The 20,928-nt window shown below is 43.0% G+C and overlaps 1 protein-coding gene across 15 annotated transcripts in view; it reads left to right on the top strand.

Moving 5' to 3' along the window:
* Positions 1–20,928, top strand: part of LOC133410560 (muscleblind-like protein 2a) — an 87,064-nt gene that overhangs the window by 18,146 nt on the left and 47,990 nt on the right. For all 15 annotated transcript variants that reach the window (XM_061691929.1, XM_061691920.1, XM_061691936.1 and 12 more), the window contains exon 2: positions 4,923–5,621. In XM_061691929.1, the coding sequence (XP_061547913.1) occupies positions 5,448–5,621 (174 nt within the window). In that variant the 5' untranslated portion in view covers positions 4,923–5,447. The remainder of the gene's footprint in view (positions 1–4,922; positions 5,622–20,928) is intronic.

Here is a 20,928-nt window from a genome sequence, read left to right as displayed (position 1 = left end):
GCTCGCTCTCTCTCTCTCTCTCTCTCTCAGATATATATATATATATATATATATATATATATATGAACGAACGGGTACATACACCAAATGCAGCCTATTTGGGGGTTTAAAATGTAAGCATGTTGAAATGTGGTCGGTCATTTCATCGAACAAAGGAGGAAGGCCTGGCTCATATCATGAACAAGGCCATTTGGGTCATGAGCTAAGGCTATTATGATGTGCAGCACACCAATCTGCTGACTCTGTAAAATGCTTCTTCTGAACGTTAGCTTAGTCTTTGTGAAGTCATACTCACTCGTCCTTATGGTACTTGATAGTCAACTCCAGAAGCGCAGGCTTTTAGCAAATACAATTTCATAAGCACTGTATTAAAGCCACATGGAACTGCACAGTATAGACCTGCTCTGTTTCTCTCTGAGAGGAGGAAGGGTCAAAAGGAACATGTTGCTAGTGAACACACCACTGACGTCAGCTTGAAAGTTAGGTTTGGCTTGCTAGAAACAAAGGGTAATTAAAAAAATAAATAAAAAAAAATCTTACACACAATTTCTTTGTTTTTCTTGAAAATGTGGTCGAGCCTTCACAGCCTTGAATAACGTTGACCACTTTTACCTCTTGGCCGTGCAAATGACTCCACAGCAGTGGTTTTCCAACATAAATTGGCAAGAAGTGGAAATGCAGCCATACGGATGGATGGCCATGACTACTTATGTCACAATGTGTGTTTCTACGTAGTGTACGCATTTCTGCAGGCCACACTTGGCTAGTAAACTAGTCATAATGCTAACAATGAGCAAAAGTAGCAAAGATTAACTGCAAGACGCAGTCATCGAGCGCACATACTGTATACCAGATGAATGGGTTACATATGAGGTATTCAGAGGTCAAGCCAATGACTTTCACTTGAGACACCCCAGTTCCGCTGACTCTCATACAATTAAGCAGGCTAGTAAGATAATGCCCTTGCCAGCTGGCCTTAGTAAGTGTCAGTAATCCATAAGGTATCATACTGTGGTGCATTCCTACATGTCCTGCTTCAGAGGTCACACCTTATTTCCCCTTTACTGGTGACACAGTGATTCACACTAACACTAAATTTTGTGTTAGTCACCTACACAGGTGAAATAATGTCCAATGTCCAGGATTATTGGCATCATCCACTGGATTTGAATGCATATTTAATCTGTTAGAAATTACATTCAACATCATTGCATTCACTGTGGCGGCACGGTGGGCGACTGGTTAGAACGTCTGCCTCACAGTTCTGAGGACTGGGGTTCAATCCCCGGCCCCGCCTGTGTGGAGTTTGCATGTTCTCCCCGTGCCTGCATGAGTATTCTCCGGGCACTCCAGTTTCCTCCCACATCCCAAAAACATGCATGGTAGGTTGATTGACAACTCTAAATTGCCCGTAGGTGTGAATGTGAGTGTGAATGGTTGTTTGTTTGTATGTGCCCTGCGATTGGCTGGCAACCAGTTCAGGGTGTACCCTGCCTCCTGCCCGAAGATAGCTGGGATAGGCTCCAGCACACCTGCGACCCTAGTGAGGAGAAGCGGCTCAGATGGATGGTTGGATGCATTCACTGTGTGAGTGTGTTAATCTCAGATCAAAACATGGAGTGTTGGACCGTCTGTCCTTTACTTCCTTTATTGTTGGCTTTTCCTGAAGACCACTGGCTAAGCTCAGTGTAAACAAAGCCAGACACCAGCAAGAGGTAAGATAGGCTAAGCCAAAAGAAGTTTATGCTGTCTGAGGACCTGAATATGACCAAAGCTGCATGCATTACCTATGCTGGAGTAGTCTAAAGCAATCATTCATTGTTTTACATCTAGAATGACAATTTTTATGACCCTCATGTGTTCCTCCCCAAAAACTAAAACTATGTGAGTGATGTGTTCCCAGGCCACACGTAATTAGTTGAGGAAGACCAAATTATCACTATGAGAGAGGGAAAAAATGGCACCATTTCACCTTCATACAAAGTAGGGTAGCTTCACTACAAACTTCTTATGACTTCTAAAAATAATAAGGGTTTAATTGTTAAAGGTCAGCTCTGGCATGATTTTCACCTGACTGTCTCTTCTACAGCAATTGCCTCCCTCCGTGGGGAGTTGTGAAATTAAATCCGGCCTTGGAGAGGGAAGCTGCTCTTCGCAACAATCTGGCCGAAAAACTTCTCGTTTCGTTAGTCATGATGAGACAACTGGGACAAGTTCTATTGGATAATGGCCTCAATTCATAGGGTTGGAGCATCTTAGTGTTGGTGGGCTATTTTAGGAGGAATTTACTTGAAGATCAACACCTGTGTTATCCAGATACAACACGGTTTGTTGTTTGTACAGAAGAAATTCATACGCAACCAATTGAAGAACTCAACATTCACCAGACTAGATGGATACAGTGCTGTGAAAAAGTATTGCCCCCCTTCTCAAATTCTTATCACCATTTAGAAACAGCCTTTTACGTTCACTTAGCTTACATTGGTCTGATGTTTACGTTTGTTTGATGAGATGATCTGAAGCAAAGTGGGGAAACAATGCAAAAATCTATGATTTTTTTGAATGGGCCAATACTTTTTCACTACACTGTAGATTGATTGATATAGATGAAGAAAAAATAATAGTGTACTGAATATAACTTCTTTCAAGTAAACAATTATCTAGACAACTCTTTCAAAAGGTAAATTGCCTCATACTCCTTCACTACCTGTATTTGTATTGGTTACATTGCAGTAGTATAAAATATTTGTAACAAATTAAGACCTAAAACAAAAACACTACTGGATTTAAGCGTGGGTTGATTGGTCATGCCTGCACCTCACTCTACAGGCATGACCAATCAACTGGCTCTTAATCCAACTAATGTGGGTTGTGTGTTTTCATTGAGTGACCAAACCACGCACACATTATCCCACAGAAAAGGGCTGCAAATGTTTAACAATATATGATCCCACTTCATGGGTTATTTTCTTGTTTAATTTAAGTGGCACGGTAGGTGTGTTCAAAAGCATTCATAAAAGACACTTGTTTCGCTGGTTTTCCATTTTCAAGTCGCTCATACTGTCGTATGTCCAACAACCGCTATATCAGGAAATAAACATAGGGGAAGCTTGGTCATATTGCTTGTTTCTCCTTTAAAATACGGGACAGCAAAGCTTGCAGACAGTAAACTGTCTTTCAACAGTTTTCCCAGGTAGTTGTATTCAAAGGTAAGACGGAATTTTATCCACATCGGAGATCTAAAAGAATCCAATGATTTTTCAAATTTTCGTATCTCAAATCCTCCACTCGTGCTAGTGATTTTACGCTTTACCGCATCCGTAAGCTGCACTTTGACGCTAGATACAGTTACGATTGTAAGGGGGTGAAGACACAACAGCCATGCACACATATACACTCACACACACACACACACACACACAGCATCAATGGAAATTAAATTACAAAAGTGAAAAACTGCAGTCCTTCAGGGCATATAGTCCTATGCAGAGCGTACCAAATGGAACTCAATTTCGTTTTTGGGACGGTAAACTTATTTCAAAATCTTGGAATTATGAACTATGAATTTTGAACGCGTTCGTGTAGAAAATGAACCCAGCACTGGTATAGAATGGATATTAATATGCTTAACGATGATTGTACATAATTACAGTATGTAATATGTGTAATAGGGCTGCAGCTACCGAATATTGTTAAAATTGCCTATTCTCGATTATTCTATCGATTAATCCATCGGATAATGTATTTTGCAATGTAATTTATTGCAAAATCATTTATCCCTGGTTGCTGTTTATTAACTAAATATTGTTATTTGTTATTTAATGATGAAACAAAAACAAACAACAACTAAGCAGTATCACAAGCGAGGGAATCATGTTGTACTCACCAACCTTTTAAAAACTGAGAGCTACTTCTTGGGTGCTGATTAATGTGAAGGGCTACTCATTTCATATGCACTTCTGAGGCTACTTCAGGTTCCACTAAATGGCCATTACAGGTTATTCATACTATGGCTGCAAATAATGATTAGTTTCGTCAGATTAAACTCCCCTTCCCCTTTCTTCTTCCCTCTCTCCATAAAGTGATTATGATGCAGCTACTGGTTTGGTCTGCAACGTCATAAAATTGGCAAAAATGTTGGATTGTTTTTCAAAGTAAAAGCAAATGTCTCATTTTGATTAAACACAGAAATAATAAATCAGCTTTCAAGGAGCACTACAGAAATCAGAGAATATTTACTGTTGAGAGGGTCAAAACAGAGGATCTAAACGATTAATCGATAATTCAAATTGTTTTTGATTTATTTTTGATGATCAACTAATTGTAAAATAATCGATTAGTTGTTGCACCTCTAATGTATAACATTATTGCACAGTGTTGAGAGGAATTTATCTCACACAGTGGGTAGTAGTGATGCACAAAGTTTTGGGCCACCCAAAGAAAATGGCCAAAAAGTTCATTTTCGGTTTCGGACCGAAAGACTATTGTCATTGGAATTAAAACAGCCGAAATAGGATGCCACAGTCAAGTACACTATGTTGTAAAAAAAAAAAATAAAGTTTGTGAATATTGCAGGACACTGGGCTGTGTCATAGTCATGTCTAGCACTGGCATATGCATCTGTCTCAGTCACTCTTTGGCATCTGGACAGCTGCCCACAATAATGGTGTGCTGGGTGGTTTTCTTTTGAGTACACCATCATGCCAACGTGGTTCTACTGGGGGAGTCAGACCCAGAGGCTCTTGTCTTGTCTCTCGCCTCACATTACTATAGTTCTTACCATTCCATACTTTGTATGTTGAATAACAATTGCATTATTGATTGACTGCTGTGTATTTTAACTAGCCACATGAGATCAAAATAAAATAATCTCCACGATCGCACTGATCATTCTGTTTATCTTGCTCTCCTCTCCACTCCAGATTGCTGATTGAAAGTTCCTTGTGAAACAGCATCACTGCTGGATGATCCCTGGATAGTTTTGAAGTGTTCCTGAGTCCACCTGCATCGCAATAGGACACTCAGACACAACGGTTGTTTTAACCCTATAAACGTGTTCCTGTTCCCCAACATTGATTCATATATTTTTGGACATTTTGGAGACATTGGGAAAACAAGTTGAACTCATCTCAGAACATGCTTTGTCTTCTTTGCCTGAGGTTTCACTTGAATATTGCTGAATGATGAATAATTCACCGTTTAATTGACAAATACCACAACAGGAGTGCAGTCACATGCTCTGCTCACACAAACTTTGCCAGTCCATGAACTTCACTTCACTGTCTACAAAGACCAATCAGATCCACTGAGCAAAAGATAATTTTTAGCTGCAACTTCCATTGCTTATTTTCTTTTTTTCCCCTGGATTCCACTGTAACTGCTCTTCAGAGGACAGGCCACCTCCGAAAACTGAGCAGCTTTGCTCCAACTGAGCCAGCGGCACAGACATGGCTCTGAATATTGCCTCCATACGTGACACAAAATGGCTGACCCTGGAAGTGTGTCGGCAGTTTCAGAGGGGGACTTGCTCACGCAGTGATGAAGAGTGCAAATTTGCCCACCCATCTAAAAGCTGCCAGGTGGAAAATGGGAGAGTGATTGCATGTTTTGACTCTTTAAAGGTAAGGATATTCTTTTCCAGTTTGGTAGTTAACTGTACGATACTTAGTATAATGTTACCTCGTAGGTCCGTTTTAGGAATGTAAAGTAAGCAATGTGAAAAGAATAATTTGAGTCCAACATAAGGATTTACAGCTTTGAAGTTCCTAATAGTTGAATGGCTACGCTGTCATATGCTCAAATTGGCTCAATGCTCTGCCGCGGTTAGCTGATCATCCTGACCTATGAAGCTAAAGGCCAGAGAGGTTTGTTGTCATGTTCACTGTCACCACAGATATGCATGTGAAGTTTTATATGGTAAGTTCTTCTAATGTTACCATGCCTGTCCGTCATCTATGTGAGGGTGCACATCTGATCTCTGAGAAGTCATTTCAGGACTTCTATTCCTGGTTGCTTGTCAACCATCACACAGTGCACAAATAACACAAACTGACCTAGACAAATTTTCTAATATTTAGCTCTCACAAAATCAATAAGTTGGTCAGTATGTTGTGGGTGACTTGCTGCAAGTAAGATGACAGCATTCAGGAAAAGCCCATTCATATCAAGTTCTATGGGGAAAAAAATGAATTTAAAAAAAACAGTTGTGACAGTGATAAATAGCCAAAGAAACTGGGACAGAACACAAGGACTTGGAGCAGGATGTACTTTGGCTGCAAGTTATATACAGTGGATAGAAAAAGTCTACACACCTGTTAAAAAAACGAGAACAACATAAATCATTACAAAACTTTCCCTCCAATGTAACCTATAATGTGTAGAATTAAATTGGGGGGAAAAAAATCTTTGAGAGGGGAAGCAAAAATAAACAGATAATCTTGTTGTTCAGAATGACTCATTCACATTCAAACTCATTAAATGGGAGTCAGCACACACCTGCCACCACTGCTACCTAATAACCTCAAATACTGTACTGCAAATTTCAGATATTCTAGTAGGGGTTTTTTTTGTTTTTATTTTTTATTTCTAGCAGAAGCCTGACAATTTTGTGCTAGCACTGAACTGTGTCTGGAACTGTTAATAATTTCCCCCACCTTGACTAAGGCACCACTTACAACAAAAGGAAAAGAGTCCCCAAGCATGGTGCTGCCACTGCCATGATTCATTGTCGGTATGGTGTTGTTTTTGTGATGAGCAATGTTGTGTTTGTGCCAAACATACCTTTTGGAATTATGGCCCAAATGTTGAATCTTGGTTTCATCGCACTATAACGTGTTCCATCATGTGTTTGGGAGATTAAAAGTGTGTTTTTGTGAATCTTTGAAACCAAGGTTTAACTTTTTTTCCATAATTCCAAAAGGTTAATTTTGACCAATTTGTTACAATGCGACCCTCTACACTGAAAACCCTCTCTAATGGGTCACTATTAGCAGGATGTAGCGTAAATGAGGGTTAAATAATTTTTTTTAAATTAATTTGGAAAAGGATACGAAGGAAGGTCAAGTTAGTTGGTTGGTTAGTTAGTAGGTTAGTCCGATTTATGCTTTAAAGTTAAAATCAAACTTATTTGTCTCGTAATGGGGAACCACGTCACTTTTTATATGTATAAAATTTAGGGAAAGTGACGAGAAAGTCTCGTAATTGCTGCATGAATTAGATAAAAGCTCTTTAACCATTTTTTTCAATGTTTTTTTCTTTTTTTATTTATTTATTTTCTTTGTAATCATCGAAACCAAACGCACGCAAAATTTAATGAGATCTAACATGGGAATCTACAGGGAAACTGCAGGAAAACAAAACAAAGGACAGACGAACATTGGCAAAGGAGACTGACTTGGGAGTGAGCATGGGATGAAAATGCATATAATTAGCGGTTCCTGTTCTCGTGAATTTAAACCCAAATATGCACTAATCCGTACTTTCAGGAGACCGCAAATTGGATTTACGTGTGTGGAACACAATTTAGGGCCCCCCTCTGGAGCCAGGCCTGGAGGTGGGGTTCGAAGGCGAGCGCCTGGTGGCCGGGCCTGCACCCATGGGGCCCGACCGGGCACAGCCCGAAACGGTAACATGGGTCCCCCTTCCCATTGGCTCACCACCTGTGGGAGGGGCCATAGGGGTCGGGTGCAATGCGAGCTGGGCGGTAGCCAAAGGCGGGTACCTTGGCGATCCGATCCCCGGCTACAGAAGCTGACTTTAGGGACGTGGAATGTCACCTCTCTGGCAGGGAAGGAGCCCGAGCTGGTGTGTGAGGTCGAGAGGTTCCAACTAGATATAGTCGGACTCGCCTCGATGCACAGCTTGGGCTCTGGTACCAGTCCTCTCGAGAGGGGTTGGACTCTCTTCCACTCTGGAGTTGCCCACGGTGAGAGGCACCGTGCAGGTGTGGGTATACTTATTGCTCCCCGGCTCGGCGCCTGTACGTTGGGGTTCACCCTGGTGGCCGAGAGGGTAGCCTCCCTCTGGCTTGGGTGGGGGGACGGGTCCTGACTGTTGTTTGTGCCTATGCACCAAACACCAGTTCAGAGTACCCACCCTTTTTGGAGTCCTTGGAGGGGGTGCTGGAGAGCGCTCCCGCTGGGGACTCCATCGTTCTGCTGGGGGACTTCAATGCTCACGTGGGCAATGACAGTGAGACCTGGAAGGGCGTGATTGGGAGGAACGGCCCCCCCCGATCAGAACCCGAGCGGTGTTCTGTTATTGGACTTCTGTGCTCGTCACGGATTGTCCATAACGAACATGATGTTCAAGCATAAGGGTGTCCACACATGCACTTGGCACCAGGGTACCCTAGGTCGCAGTTCGATGATCGACTTTGTGGTCGTGTCATCGGACTTGCGGCCGCATGTCTTGGACAGAGAGAGGGGCGGAGCTGTCAACTGATCACCACCTGGTGGTGAGTTGGCTCCGTTGGTGGGGGAAAATGCCGGTCCGACATGGCGGGCCCAAATGTATTGTGAGGGTCTGCTGGGAACGTCTGGCGGAATCCCCTGTCAGGAGTTTCAACTCCCACCTCCGACAGAACTTTGCTCATGTTCCGGGGGAGGCGGGGGACATCGAGTCCGAGTGGACCATGTTCCGCGCCTCCATTGCTGAGGCGGCCGACCGGAGTTGTGGCCGTAAAGTGGTCGGTGCCTGTCGTGGCGGCAATCCCCGAACCCGTTGGTGGACACCAATGGTGAGGGATGCCGTCAAGCTGAAGGAGTCCTATCGGGCCTTTTTGGCCTGTGGGACTCCTGAGGCAGCTGATGGGTACCGGCTGGCCAAGCGGAATGCAGCTTTGGTGGTCGCTGAAGCAAAAACTCGGGCATGGGAGGAGTTCGGTGAGGCCATGGAGAAAGACTTCCGGACGCCTTCGAGGAAATTCTGGTCCACCATCTGACGTCTCAGGAGGGGAAAGCAGTGCACCATCAACACTGTGTATAGTGGGGATGGGGCGCTGCTGACCTCGACTCGGGACGTTGTGAGCCGGTGGGGAGAATACTTCGAAGACCTCCTCAATTCCACCGACACGCCTTCCCATGAGGGAGCAGAGTCTGGGTTCTCTGAGGCGGGCTCTCCTATCTCTGGGGTTGAGGTCACCGAGGTGGTTAAAAAGCTCCTCGGTGGCAGGGCCCCGGGGGTGGATGAGATTCGCCCGGAGTTCCTCAAGGCTCTGGATGTGGTCGGGCTGTCCTGGTTGACATGCCTCTGCAACATTGCGTGGACATCGGGGACAGTGCCTCTGGATTAGCAGACTGGGGTGGTGGTCCCCCTTTTTAAGAAGGGGGACCGGAGGGTGTGTTCCAACTACAGGGGGATCACACTCCTCAGCTTCCCTGGTAAGGTCTATTCAGGGGTGCTGGAGAGGAGGGTCCGTCGGGAAGTTGAATCCCAAATTCAGGAGGAGCAGTGTGGTTTTCGTCCTGGCCGTGGAACAGTTGACCAGCTCTACACCCTTGGCAGGGTCCTCGAGGGTGCATGGAAGTTCGCCCAACCAGTCTACATGTGTTTTGTGGACTTGGAGAAGGCGTTCGACCGTGTCCCTCGGGTGGTCCTGTGGGGGGTGCTTCGGGAGTATGGGCTGCCGAACCCCCTGATACGGGCTGTTCGGTCCCTGTACGACTGGAGTCAGAGTTTGGTCCGCATATCCGGCAGTAAGTCGGACTCGTTTCCGGTGAGGGTTGGACTCCGCCATGGCTGCCCTTTGTCACCGATTCTGTTCATAACTTTGATGGACAGAATTTCTAGGTGCAGCCGAGGCGTAGAGGGGGTCCGGTTTGGTGGCCTCAGTATTGCATCTCTGCTTTTTGCAAATTATGTGGTTCTGTTGGCTTCATCAAGCCGTGACCTCCAACTCTCATTGGAGCAGTTCGCAGCGGTGTGTGAAGCGGCTGGGACGAGAATCAGCACCTCCAAATCTGAGACCATGGTCCTCAGTCGGAAAAGGGTGGCGTGCCCTCTCCAGGTCGGGGATGAGATCCTGCCCCTAGTGGAGGTATCTTGGGGTCTTGTTCACGAGTGAGGGAAGAATGGAACGGGAGATCGACAGGCAGATTGGTGCAGCATCTGCAGTGACGCGGACTTTGTATCGATCCGTTGTGGTAAAGAAGGAGCTAAGCTGAAAGGCGAAGCTCTCGATTTACCGGTCGATCTACGTTCCTACCCTCACCTATGGTCACGAGCTGTGGGTCGTGACCGAAAGAACGAGATCCCGGATACAAGCGACCGAAATGAGTTTCCTCCGCAGGGTGTCCGGTCTCTCCCTTAGAGAGAGGGTGAGAAGCTCTGCTATCCGGGAGGATCTGAGTAGAGGCGTTGCTCCTTCACATCGAGAGGAGCCAGATGAGGTGGCTGGGGCATCTGATTCGGATGCCTCCCAGACACCTCCCCAGTGAGGTGTTCCGGGCACGTCCTACCGCGAGGAGACCCCGGGGATGACCCAGGACACGCTGGAGAGACTAAGTCTCTCGGCTGGCCTGGGAACGCCTCGGGATCCCCCCGGAAGAGATGGATGAAGTGGCTGGGGAAAGGGAAGTCTGGGCGTCCCTGCTAAAGCTACTGCCCCGCAACCCGACCTCGGATAAGCTTTAGAAGATGGATGGATAGATGGAACACAATTTAGCCAGGCTAGTCGAGCTTCCGAATGTTTGTCCGGTCCGGTCCGCACGGGGGAACAGGTGGATTTGGCGGAAAGGAGGAAGGGGAAAAAAGAACAGGAAAATAAAAAGTTCCCAGGCAGGATGGCTGGAGCCCATATGTCGCTGTTCGCAAGATGTTCAGAGCAGATGTGTGCTGCCCGCTTCTGTCCTCACGGAGTTTGCCCAGGCACCCAAAAAGGGTATCTCTGAGCACTGGCAGGATGCCCTGCGGCGGGGAATGGGCCGATGTGTCCTCGTGGTGCAAGGTGGGGTGTCCTGGCCGGGCCAGTCTTCGTCAAGTTGGTCGAACAAAGAGCCCACAACAATGGCCAGCCGCCATGGGGATGGTTCCCCCCCATTTCCCCCCTCCTCCGGGACCAAACGGGAAGCTGGACCGCCTCTGAATGTTACTTTTCCATTTTAGGATTATTTTGTGGTTTAAACCCAGTGGAATAAAATATGAATTTTTGGATAACGAGACCATTGTCCAACTTTGCATTGTCACGAGCACATCCTCTTCAATCCCTGTAACGAATGTTTCAATTGTATGTGGTTGTTGAGAACACTAATATTTGCAATATGGCATTTGTGCTGTGTGGGGTAAAAAATTTCATCCGGTTCAGTTGGCAAACAGATTTGACATCAGACATTCAAATTTGCAGAAATACAATCTCTAGTGGCGCTGTTCCGATGGTAACACTGGTGGCGTTCATGTAAAGTTCTGACAATAGTATATAACATTGAAGCTTGTGAATTTCGGGGTTTCAGTAGCTTTCAACTCCCTGTGGGTGTCGCCATGCTCCATCCATTATCCCAGACAGGAGGACCACATGTCACTGAACACAGCAGGACACAGTGTCCTTTTCAAATCTGCAGTAAAAAATATTCAAGTCGTTGGCTGGTGTGCTATTGTTCTCAGCTTTGAGGGGATCGTCGGTTGTAATTGGTCAGCGATTGGAATGCATGCCAGACTGATTTAGTCGTTAGCGCTAAACTGTTCATTTCAAATTCAATTCAAATTATTTTTTTATTTTCTGTCAGTCTATGGCAGGAACAGCATTCGTTTCTCCACGTGCTGCAGTGCATCTGGGGTATTGTTTTATCGACAATGTCATGGCAGATAGGAATAAGGAATAATGTAGTGAGGCTTTAGGTGCTTGTACTCCCCCTGTTTGTGTGTGCCTTTTTTGGGATCGCTGTTCAGGTCTTGACGTCTGAGGGTCAGTGTGGTGCACGCAATGAGATGCACACTTAGCAGTAAAGAAAGTAGAAGGTCGTCACGATAGAACATTGTTGATGTACTTTAACTCTTTGAAAAATATATGCCTAAGAGTATTGTTATATTGCCTGTGTGTATGTGTTTATACATTGTATAATGTCACAATTATACTAATGTCACACAAATCTGGACTGGTCTTGTGATACCAGTGGGATCATCCGTAATGCCTAGTATGAACAAAATTAGGGGCGGCTGGCTTGACCTCTTCTTTACGCATGGAGGCTGGCTTGACCAGTCAAAAAGCCGACAATCAGGCAATGACTTCCAGTCTTCTGACAAGTGAGCGCGATTGAGAGAGACAGAAATGGCTTCAAACTGCGGACTAGCTCCTGCAGACAAGTTAGCACGCATGCGTTAGCCACCGGGATGTAACCTCAGAGTCCACGGCTCACGAGGTTATGTAAGCCAAGTAAGTGTTCTATGCAGTGGATTCTCCTGTGCCATTAAGGAAACTATGCATTCGATGCACACGAGAGTCAGTGTTACCAGCAGGAGATTGATAGCATGAGATGACTTAGCATGTGTGTGTGCCGCAGGGAAGCCTAGCTTGGAGTTCTCCAACCCCGCAACAGGCTACACTTGTCTTCGGAGACCACTCCGTAAATCGGGGCGTTTGAGAAAAATAAAAATCCACCGAATGCAAAGGGTAAACCAGTTGTTGTCCAAGTGGGGCAAAAAGTTCAAATTTTTGAGTGTCATGGCTCCCTGTGCAATGAATAACCTCATCGCACTGAGTGGGTGTACAATGTATTGTTTTTGTTATTGAAATCAAATGCAGTCAAATACCAGAATACGCCATACTAAAAGCTTGACAAAAAAGTATGAGTAAAGTATGCATAAATATTGAAATAGTTAATATAGTCATGGAAAAAAATATGAGACCCCTTGTTTCTTCAGTTTCTTGTTCATTCATAATGCCAGGTGCAACTAAAGGTATCTTTGTTTGGACAAATATGATGACAATGAAAATTGCTCATAACAGTTTAATATAAGAGCTGATTTCTAGCTCTAGCAATTTTCCATGGTTTTCTTGAATATAACAAAAACTGTATTCAATAATGTGATTAAGCTTTTGTATTCTTCAGGTAAAGTGCCTTTAGTGGTACTTGTCATTGTAATGAACAAAAAATTGAAGAAACGAGGGTGGTCTATATCGAGGTACTTTATGCAGGTATAGTATTGAAGTCAACATTTTTGTATTGGGACACCACTAATTTTGGGAGATATGTGACGTGAGTTTGATTTGTGGAGATCGTAGTTCTCGAATTTGATATTCATGGTTAGTGTGATGAGCAATCACTCCCTTTTCAACAACCATGCTCATAAATTTTCCCCATCCGGATAATGCACTGTTTCTCTCTCTTTTTTCACTGGTTTAATGTGGAAGAGATCATTTTGTTCCTTGATTTATACCACTGGCTTTGGTAAAGCAGTCCCTTATGTTACATTTATCATTCCTTAAAATAGAACAATCTCCTTCATCACTCTCCAACCAAAGCTCTGCTCAAATTTGGTTGTGATGGCTGACCAAGTATAGTTCATTTCCATTCAGACATGACTCAAACATGTGACACAGGGACCTCAACAGCTGCACTTGCAAGAACTTCACTTAGCCTTCTTAGACAGCCAAATTCACAGAGCTCTACATCTCTGCATCATCAGTAGTCTCGTCTACTACGGTTTGTCACAGCTGAAGCCATTTCCTGTAAGCTGTTTAGCAGTTGTGGAGCTATAAGCATGACAACCATGACACTGTGTTGGGGACTGCAGAAGGGCCCTGCTGGATTGGACTAAATACTTAGGTCATGGAGTAAATGCAATCACAGAAGTCATAAGATGATGTCACATTGACTGAACCTTTGACAGAAGCCTTTTGTTGAGGTTTATTTCTCTGCTTTTCCGGTCTCTTCTACCCTTGACCATAGATACAGTTTTATATTTCTTCCCCTGCAGAGTAACACTATTTATATCCAGTGTTTTATCTCAGTTTTTGTTCTTGTTCTTTTCATTGCACAATACATACTATGTTGTTGTCACCAATGAGTATTTCAAAGAAGGGCACTCCGAAAGGGTCTGATACACACTTCCTATGTTGGAATGTACTGAATGGTGGAGATATCAGTCATGTTTTTTGAGGTGGTCAAAAAAATATTGAAGTGAGAGAAAGCAAGAGAAACCTTTTAGAAGCATCCTCCATATACAGTATGTGAGTGCTTTTTCATTTGAAACCTTTTACAGCTCCCTGGAGGGTAAGGTCTTTTACTTTGTTGTAACATCTTAAACTCTCTTGGGCTTCACTTGTGTTTTTAGGGTTGTGGGGTGTCTCAAACTTGTACGTTAAGCAAGGGATAGTGCAAACATTTGACTGGCTAAAGCGAATTCTATGGGCTGATGATAGCATTTGCGCATATTTTCATTCCACCAGATCACTGTATTTAATACGGAATTATAGATGTGTTTATCAATTCAGAATCATTTACAATCCTTTTATCATCTATTTTAATTGCCAATGAAAAAAAGTGAGTCATTTTCTTTCTCTTTGCCATAGTGAGTGTGACTAAATATTGACAATGGCAATGGAGGAAGGCGAGGCACTGTTGCGAGACGCAATCCTATTGGTTGTCGTGAAGGTGCCTACAGTATGTCGCATTATTCTGGTTGATATGTCACACTAAACGGAAGATATTCGAAAAATTCAAACATGCTAGACTTTTCATTTGGGCATCGTTGGGTTTCTTCAATGCCAAATCATTGGTCGTGGATTATGTCACACTTCCAGGAGTTAGACAAAATATGCCAAATTGGGCCAATAATGGGGCTAAAATCTTGTAGTCTGAGCCAGGCATTTGGGATAATCGGTGTACATGAATTTGAAGTTTCTGCTCTTAGACAACTAACTGTTCCCCTCATTTAAAAAGATGGGTTTGGATTCATTCCTCCGTTTAAGCCATGCAATGGGCCACACCCTGGGTTGAGTGAACGTGGAGGTGAATGTGTGCAGTGCGGTAGGAGTTAGCAGTCCCCTAATGTCATCTGCACAGACCCAATGAGGTACTCACTTGAATGGCTGAGATTCCCAAGTGTAGTGTACTGACTAAAATTTGTTAAACTTTTAACTAGTTTTCACAACAGCAATTCAAACGAATACAGTTCGTTTGGTTCTTTGTGTGGATGGATACTGGGGTGTCCTCCGTTCCGAGGGGTCTGTGAACATTTCAGGGTTTTGTTTTTTTAATGATTGATTGAAGGGGCGGTGCGTCCAATGGGATTGGAAGAAGGAGGTGGGTCGTGGAAAAAGAGCGGGAGATGCTGCGGGAGGAAAGAGTTGTTTTTTTTGGGGGGGGTCGGGACCTGTTTTTTTTTTTTTCTCCACGCGAACGGATTGACTGTTTCAACGCGAACGGGCTGCCGCTTCGACGCTACGGGTACTGCCTGCTCAACGCCACCGGGCTGAGGCTACGGGTACTGCCTGCTCAACGCCACCGGGCTGCTGCTTTGACGCTACGGGATCCAGTCGCTGTGCCTACTGAAGCGTTTTGAGGGCGCGTTCCTACGGCAATCGGTTTGGGTTTCTTTTCCCCACTGAACTGAGGGTTCAATGATTTTGTGAGTACTGCCAGTGAGGGCTACACAAGTTTATTGCTTGAACAGTCCTCCAAACACACGCCCACGTCCGCTAATTTCAGCAAATGTCCAGACATAAGAGATACAGTGGGTACGGAAAGTATTCGGACCCCCTTAAAATTTTCACTCTTTTTTTTTTATATTGCAGCCATTTGCTAAAATAATAATATTTTTTTTTTATTTTATTTTATTTTTTTTATAAACAATGTCCACAGAGCACCCCATATTGCCAGGAAAAAAACGGAATTGTTGAATTTTTTTGTAGATTTACTAAAAGGAAAAACTGATATATCACACAGCCACAACATTTATATCCTCCTGGAGCGCTCACCTTTTCGTGGTGGAGGGGTTTGTGTGTCCCAATGATCCGAGGAGCTAAATTATCTGGGGCTTCACGCCCCTGGTAGGTGAGGGACCAGACAAAGGACGGTCAAAGACCCTTTATGACGACTAAAAATATTGGCAGAGTGTGAAGCGGCTGGGATGAAAATCAGCACCTGCAAATCTGAGACCATGGTCCTCAGTCGAAAAAGGGTGGAGTGCCCTCTCCAGGTCGGGGATAAGATGCTGCCCCAAGTGGATGAGTTCAAGTATCTTGGGGTTTTTAAAAGGGACCAAGAATGAAAGCCTGGATGAGCTGCACAAATTAAGTCAGCTACTGTATATGAACCGCTACATTAGCAATAGCCTTTAATGCATTATCATCATGTTTTATTTCTTCTGTATAATTCTGTTTTTAATGTTTTATTGATGTACAGTGTCCTTGAGGGCCATGAAAGGCACTTAAAAATAAGATGTATTATTATCATTACATACCATCATCGTCAACAAAATGTAGGGGTGTTTGACCCTCAAAAGGGTCTTAAATACACACATTTTCATCATGAACTCAATCTGTGTAAAACGTACCACAAATTGGTAGAATACTATGTTTGACATTATCGTAAAGCCAATGCGCTGAAACACATTTTTGTGTTAACATCTGACTTGATGGCTACTTGGCTGATTTCTCCAATTTTGTCAGAACATCTCTCTGAGCCTTTCAGGCTGACATTAGTTAAGTACCAAAAAGACTGAATGGTTTGAGTATAATAATCTCATTATCCTGCCACTGACCCTGCTTGTTTCTTTGCTTGTTTCATTTTTACCCTACTAATTGCCTCCCTGGCCCAAACTCTGAAGCCAACCGTCAAAATGGCCTGTCACCATTCTGGGTTTGATTAGATGGAGTATACTGTAGATCGCCACCTTAGATTTCTATGTGCTAGATAGAATCAGCACAGAAATCTGCCCATCTGCTGTACCAGTGTCTCACCTGGTCTCAGTCCACCCACTACTTCTGAGTCATCCTCTTTCCCCCCCCCCATCATTCTGCAACCCACAGTACTAACAAGGCACTTAAATTAAGAAAAAAAGAAACCAATTTTTTTCCACCATCATTCTGCAACACACAATACTGACACGGCACGTTTTACTTTTCTTATTATTATTTTTTTTTATTTGGACATGATATATTAGTTTAAATTAGCTATCCAGACTGGATACCATCCTCTCACATAGTGAGTTGAAGGCAGCTACACAGAAACTAACCCTGCTGCAGTGTTGTCACTATTTCATGCACCTAGGAGATCTGGGGAGCTGAGCAGGGGGCCGCACTGTATCTTTGACCTTTTGTACTGCTTTGATTAATTATTGATGCTTACTTAATTTCATCATCAGAGGCAGACTCAGGTTGTCCTAATGTAATTTTTGTCTTAGTTTGGTATTTATTTGTCCGCTTTTCTCACTTCTATTTTGTGCTGGTTAGATCTATATCATGCATGAAAAAAAAAATGCCTTGTATCTTCTAGAAAGGTCAGAGATGTATACAAACACCAGTTTGTCAGTCACTGTCAATGCAGTCAGGCATATGCCTTTTGGTGCGGCCCATATTTAACCTCATAAATAAGCTTTTCTCAGAAAATATGACGACTGCTCCCCAAATACTTGTTTTGTGCCTACTAAGGTGTAGAAACTGACAAATTTGCAAAGAGACAGGATTCCAAACCCCAGTATGCACATGTACATGCATTGTTAGGTCATTAGCAACAATTCAACAGACAGGCAACTGTCCCGCAGGGGCTGTCACTTACGATGAAACAGATTTCCTCTTAATTGGCTCCATCTAATGAAGCAACAAAAGCAATCTTAAGGGGCCTGCTACCAAAATAGTTGAACAGACTGTCATGAACCTGGCTGAGCATAACATCCCAGTTCCATGTGAAAATGTGTCAGAAGTAATATTAATATTATTTGTAAAGTACCTTTTCGTTCAAAAAAAATCTAATTGCTGCAGACTATCAAGATGAAAACAATGGTGAGCATGCATTGATAGCAAAATGAATGGGAACTTTTTAGAGACTTTTGAGGAACGACTTGCCGCCACTTGACTGCAAGTGTGTGGAAGAGCAGAACATTGACAGCACTCATACTGTACATTAATATGGTTCTCGGGTTTTTCTCTCTGCCAACTTATCTCAAAGACTTATTCAAAGACTCACTTCATAAAAAAAATAAGATACTCAATTGCATAAGATAAATAATGGTTTAATTAATAGGTGTACACAAAACATCCTACTAAATATTCTTCAAAAATCAATTGTGAAAGGATGAAGTGTTGCCTCTCCAATTTGAGTACAGTCGATAGATCTTGTCTGAATTAAACATTGGATTTTGTTTAACTACCAATTTAATTTGTTATTGCAACTATCTGCTTGTCCCATCAGATGTCTACACAGCGAGTCACTCGAATTATTTTTTTTGGGCACAGTTTTTATGCCGGATGCCCATCCTGACGTAACCCACCCATTTTTGTTATTGGTCCCAAGCCCAATAACAAAAATGGCTGGGTATTGAGCTACCAATTTGATTTAATTCATAAAATCACAAATAAGCGGTACAGAAAATGGATGGATGTATAAGAAGTTAATTAGTGAGTCAACTATTATCATAAGAAGTAACATACATAAGGTACTCAAAAGCCCTTAGTCACCCATTCATCCGTCCATCCATTTTCCGTACGGCTTATTCTCACTAGGCTCATGGGTGTGCTGGAGCCTGTCCTTGCTGACGCTGGGTGAGGTACAGCCTGAACTGGTCACCAGCCAATCGCAGGGCACATAAACACAAACAACTATTTAACTTATGATTCACATGCAAACATACAATTCCAACACAAAAATCACTGAAGATTGAGCGCATTAACTATAATATAGCTACCAGTATTTGTAGCTTCCACCATTTTCTGGAACACTTATACTGTTCAGGGTCATGCTGCATAGACACATGAACATTATTTTTAAACAGATTTCCTCAAAGTATTTGCTTTCCTTTGAGAAACCAGGAAAAATACAGGGTTATGGCATGGTTGAAGAGTGAGATTAATTTGTTTACTGCTGTGCAGTGATATTCAAATAAAACCCAGCCGGTAGCTCAAAGGCTGTTTGAGTCACTGGACCCTGGTGTATTGATCGTGTCTTTTTCACTAAATGGCACTGTTTTTTTCACTAAGACGTTTAACCCTATACCAGACCTTTTTTCACTTCCATGAGAAGAAGAAGAAGAAATTATTCATTCATCTTGTTCTCTTTACAGCTTTTCCTCATTAGGGTTGGAGGTACAGTAAATGGAGCCTATCCCAGTTGACTTTGGCATAGAGGTCACCAGTCTATCACGGGCCACATGCAGTGCCTTGAAAAAGTATTGGCTCCCTTCTCAAATTCTTATATTTTTGCATAGTTTGACAATAATAATTTTAATGTTTAAGATAATCAAACAAATGTAAATATCATACAAATATGACCCAAGTGAACTTAAAATGCTGTTTTTCAATGATTTCATTTATTAACGAAATAAACTAAGTTACCTCGCCTTGTGTGGAAAATAACTAAATCAAATAACTGGTTGGGCCATCCCTAGCAGTAGCAACTGAAATAAAGCTTTTTCTACAACTGGCAATGAGTCTTTCACATCTGTGTGAAGCTATTTTGGCTCACTCTTCCTTGCAGAATTGTTTAAATTTTGCAAAAATTTGGGTTTTTTGAGCAGAAACGACCTTTTTAAGGTCATGCCACTGCATTTCAATCTGATTCAAGTCTGGACTTTGAATAGGCCACTCCAAAACCTTCTTTTTGTTTTTTTTAAGTCATTAAGAAGTTGCCTTGCTGGTGTGTTTTTGATCGTTGGTTCCATCAATCACAGCAGAGCTAAGCAGTCCAAGACCATCACCTTACCACAGTCATGTTTGACTTGGTATGATGTTCTTTTTTTGAAATGTGCTACAATTATGCCAGAAGTAACGAGACACACACCTTCCAAAAAGCTAAACTTTCATCTTGTCAGTCCATATAATATTCTCCCAAAAGTCTTGGGAATCATTCTGATTCTGATTTTTTTTTTTTTTTTTTTTTTTTTTTTTTTTTTTTTTTTGATGATGAGCCTTTGGACAAAAATGAGAAAACCATTACTAACCAAAAAGAACAGTCTATTCCTTATTGTTGTGTCATGAACACTGACCTTAACTGAGGCAAGGGAGGCCTGCAGTTCTTTAGAGGTTGTCCTGAGTTCTTTTTGTGGCCTCTTGGGTGAGTCATTGCTGTTCTCTGGGGGTAATTTTTGTAGGCTGGCCACTCCTGGGAAGGTTCACCACTGTTTCATGTTTTCTCCATGTGAGGATAATGGCTCTCCCTATGGTTCGCTAGAATCCTAAAGGTTTAGAAATGGCTTTTGTAACCCTTTCCAGACTGATAGATGTCAATTACCTGCGATTGGCTGGTGACCGGTTTAGGGTGTACCCCGCCTCCCGCCCGAAAATAGCTGGGATAGGCTCCAGCAGCCCGTGACCCTAGTGAGGATTAGCGGTAAAGAAGATGGATGTGCAATTACATGTACTTTATTTATTGACTCTTCTGGAATTTTTTTTGGATCGTGTCATTTTTGTTGCAGCTTTTATAGATCTTTTGTTGGGACATATTCTGTTTTAGTGATTTCTTGATTGAACAGGTCTGGAGGTAATCAGGCTTGGGTGTGATAAGTGAAAATTAGCCACAATTAATTCATGATTTAACAAGTGGGGTCGTTACTTTTTCCACACAGGGCCTTTGAATGATTTTTTTCCCTTAATAAATGAAATCACCATTTAAAAACAGCATTTAAAGTTCACTTGGTTGTGACGGCACAGTGGAGACTTGTTAGAGTGTCTGCCTTACAGTTCAGAGGACTGGGGTTCAATCCCCGGTCCCTCCTGTGTGGAGTTTGCATGTTCATTTTTATCAGTGTTTGTCTTCACTAATTGGTAGGGAGAAATTA

Source organism: Phycodurus eques, chromosome 1 (assembly GCF_024500275.1).
Source record: "Phycodurus eques isolate BA_2022a chromosome 1, UOR_Pequ_1.1, whole genome shotgun sequence".
Taxonomy (NCBI): domain Eukaryota; kingdom Metazoa; phylum Chordata; class Actinopteri; order Syngnathiformes; family Syngnathidae; genus Phycodurus; species Phycodurus eques.
Note: the sequence above shows the minus strand (reverse complement) of the source record. Positions and strands in the feature narration are given on the sequence as shown.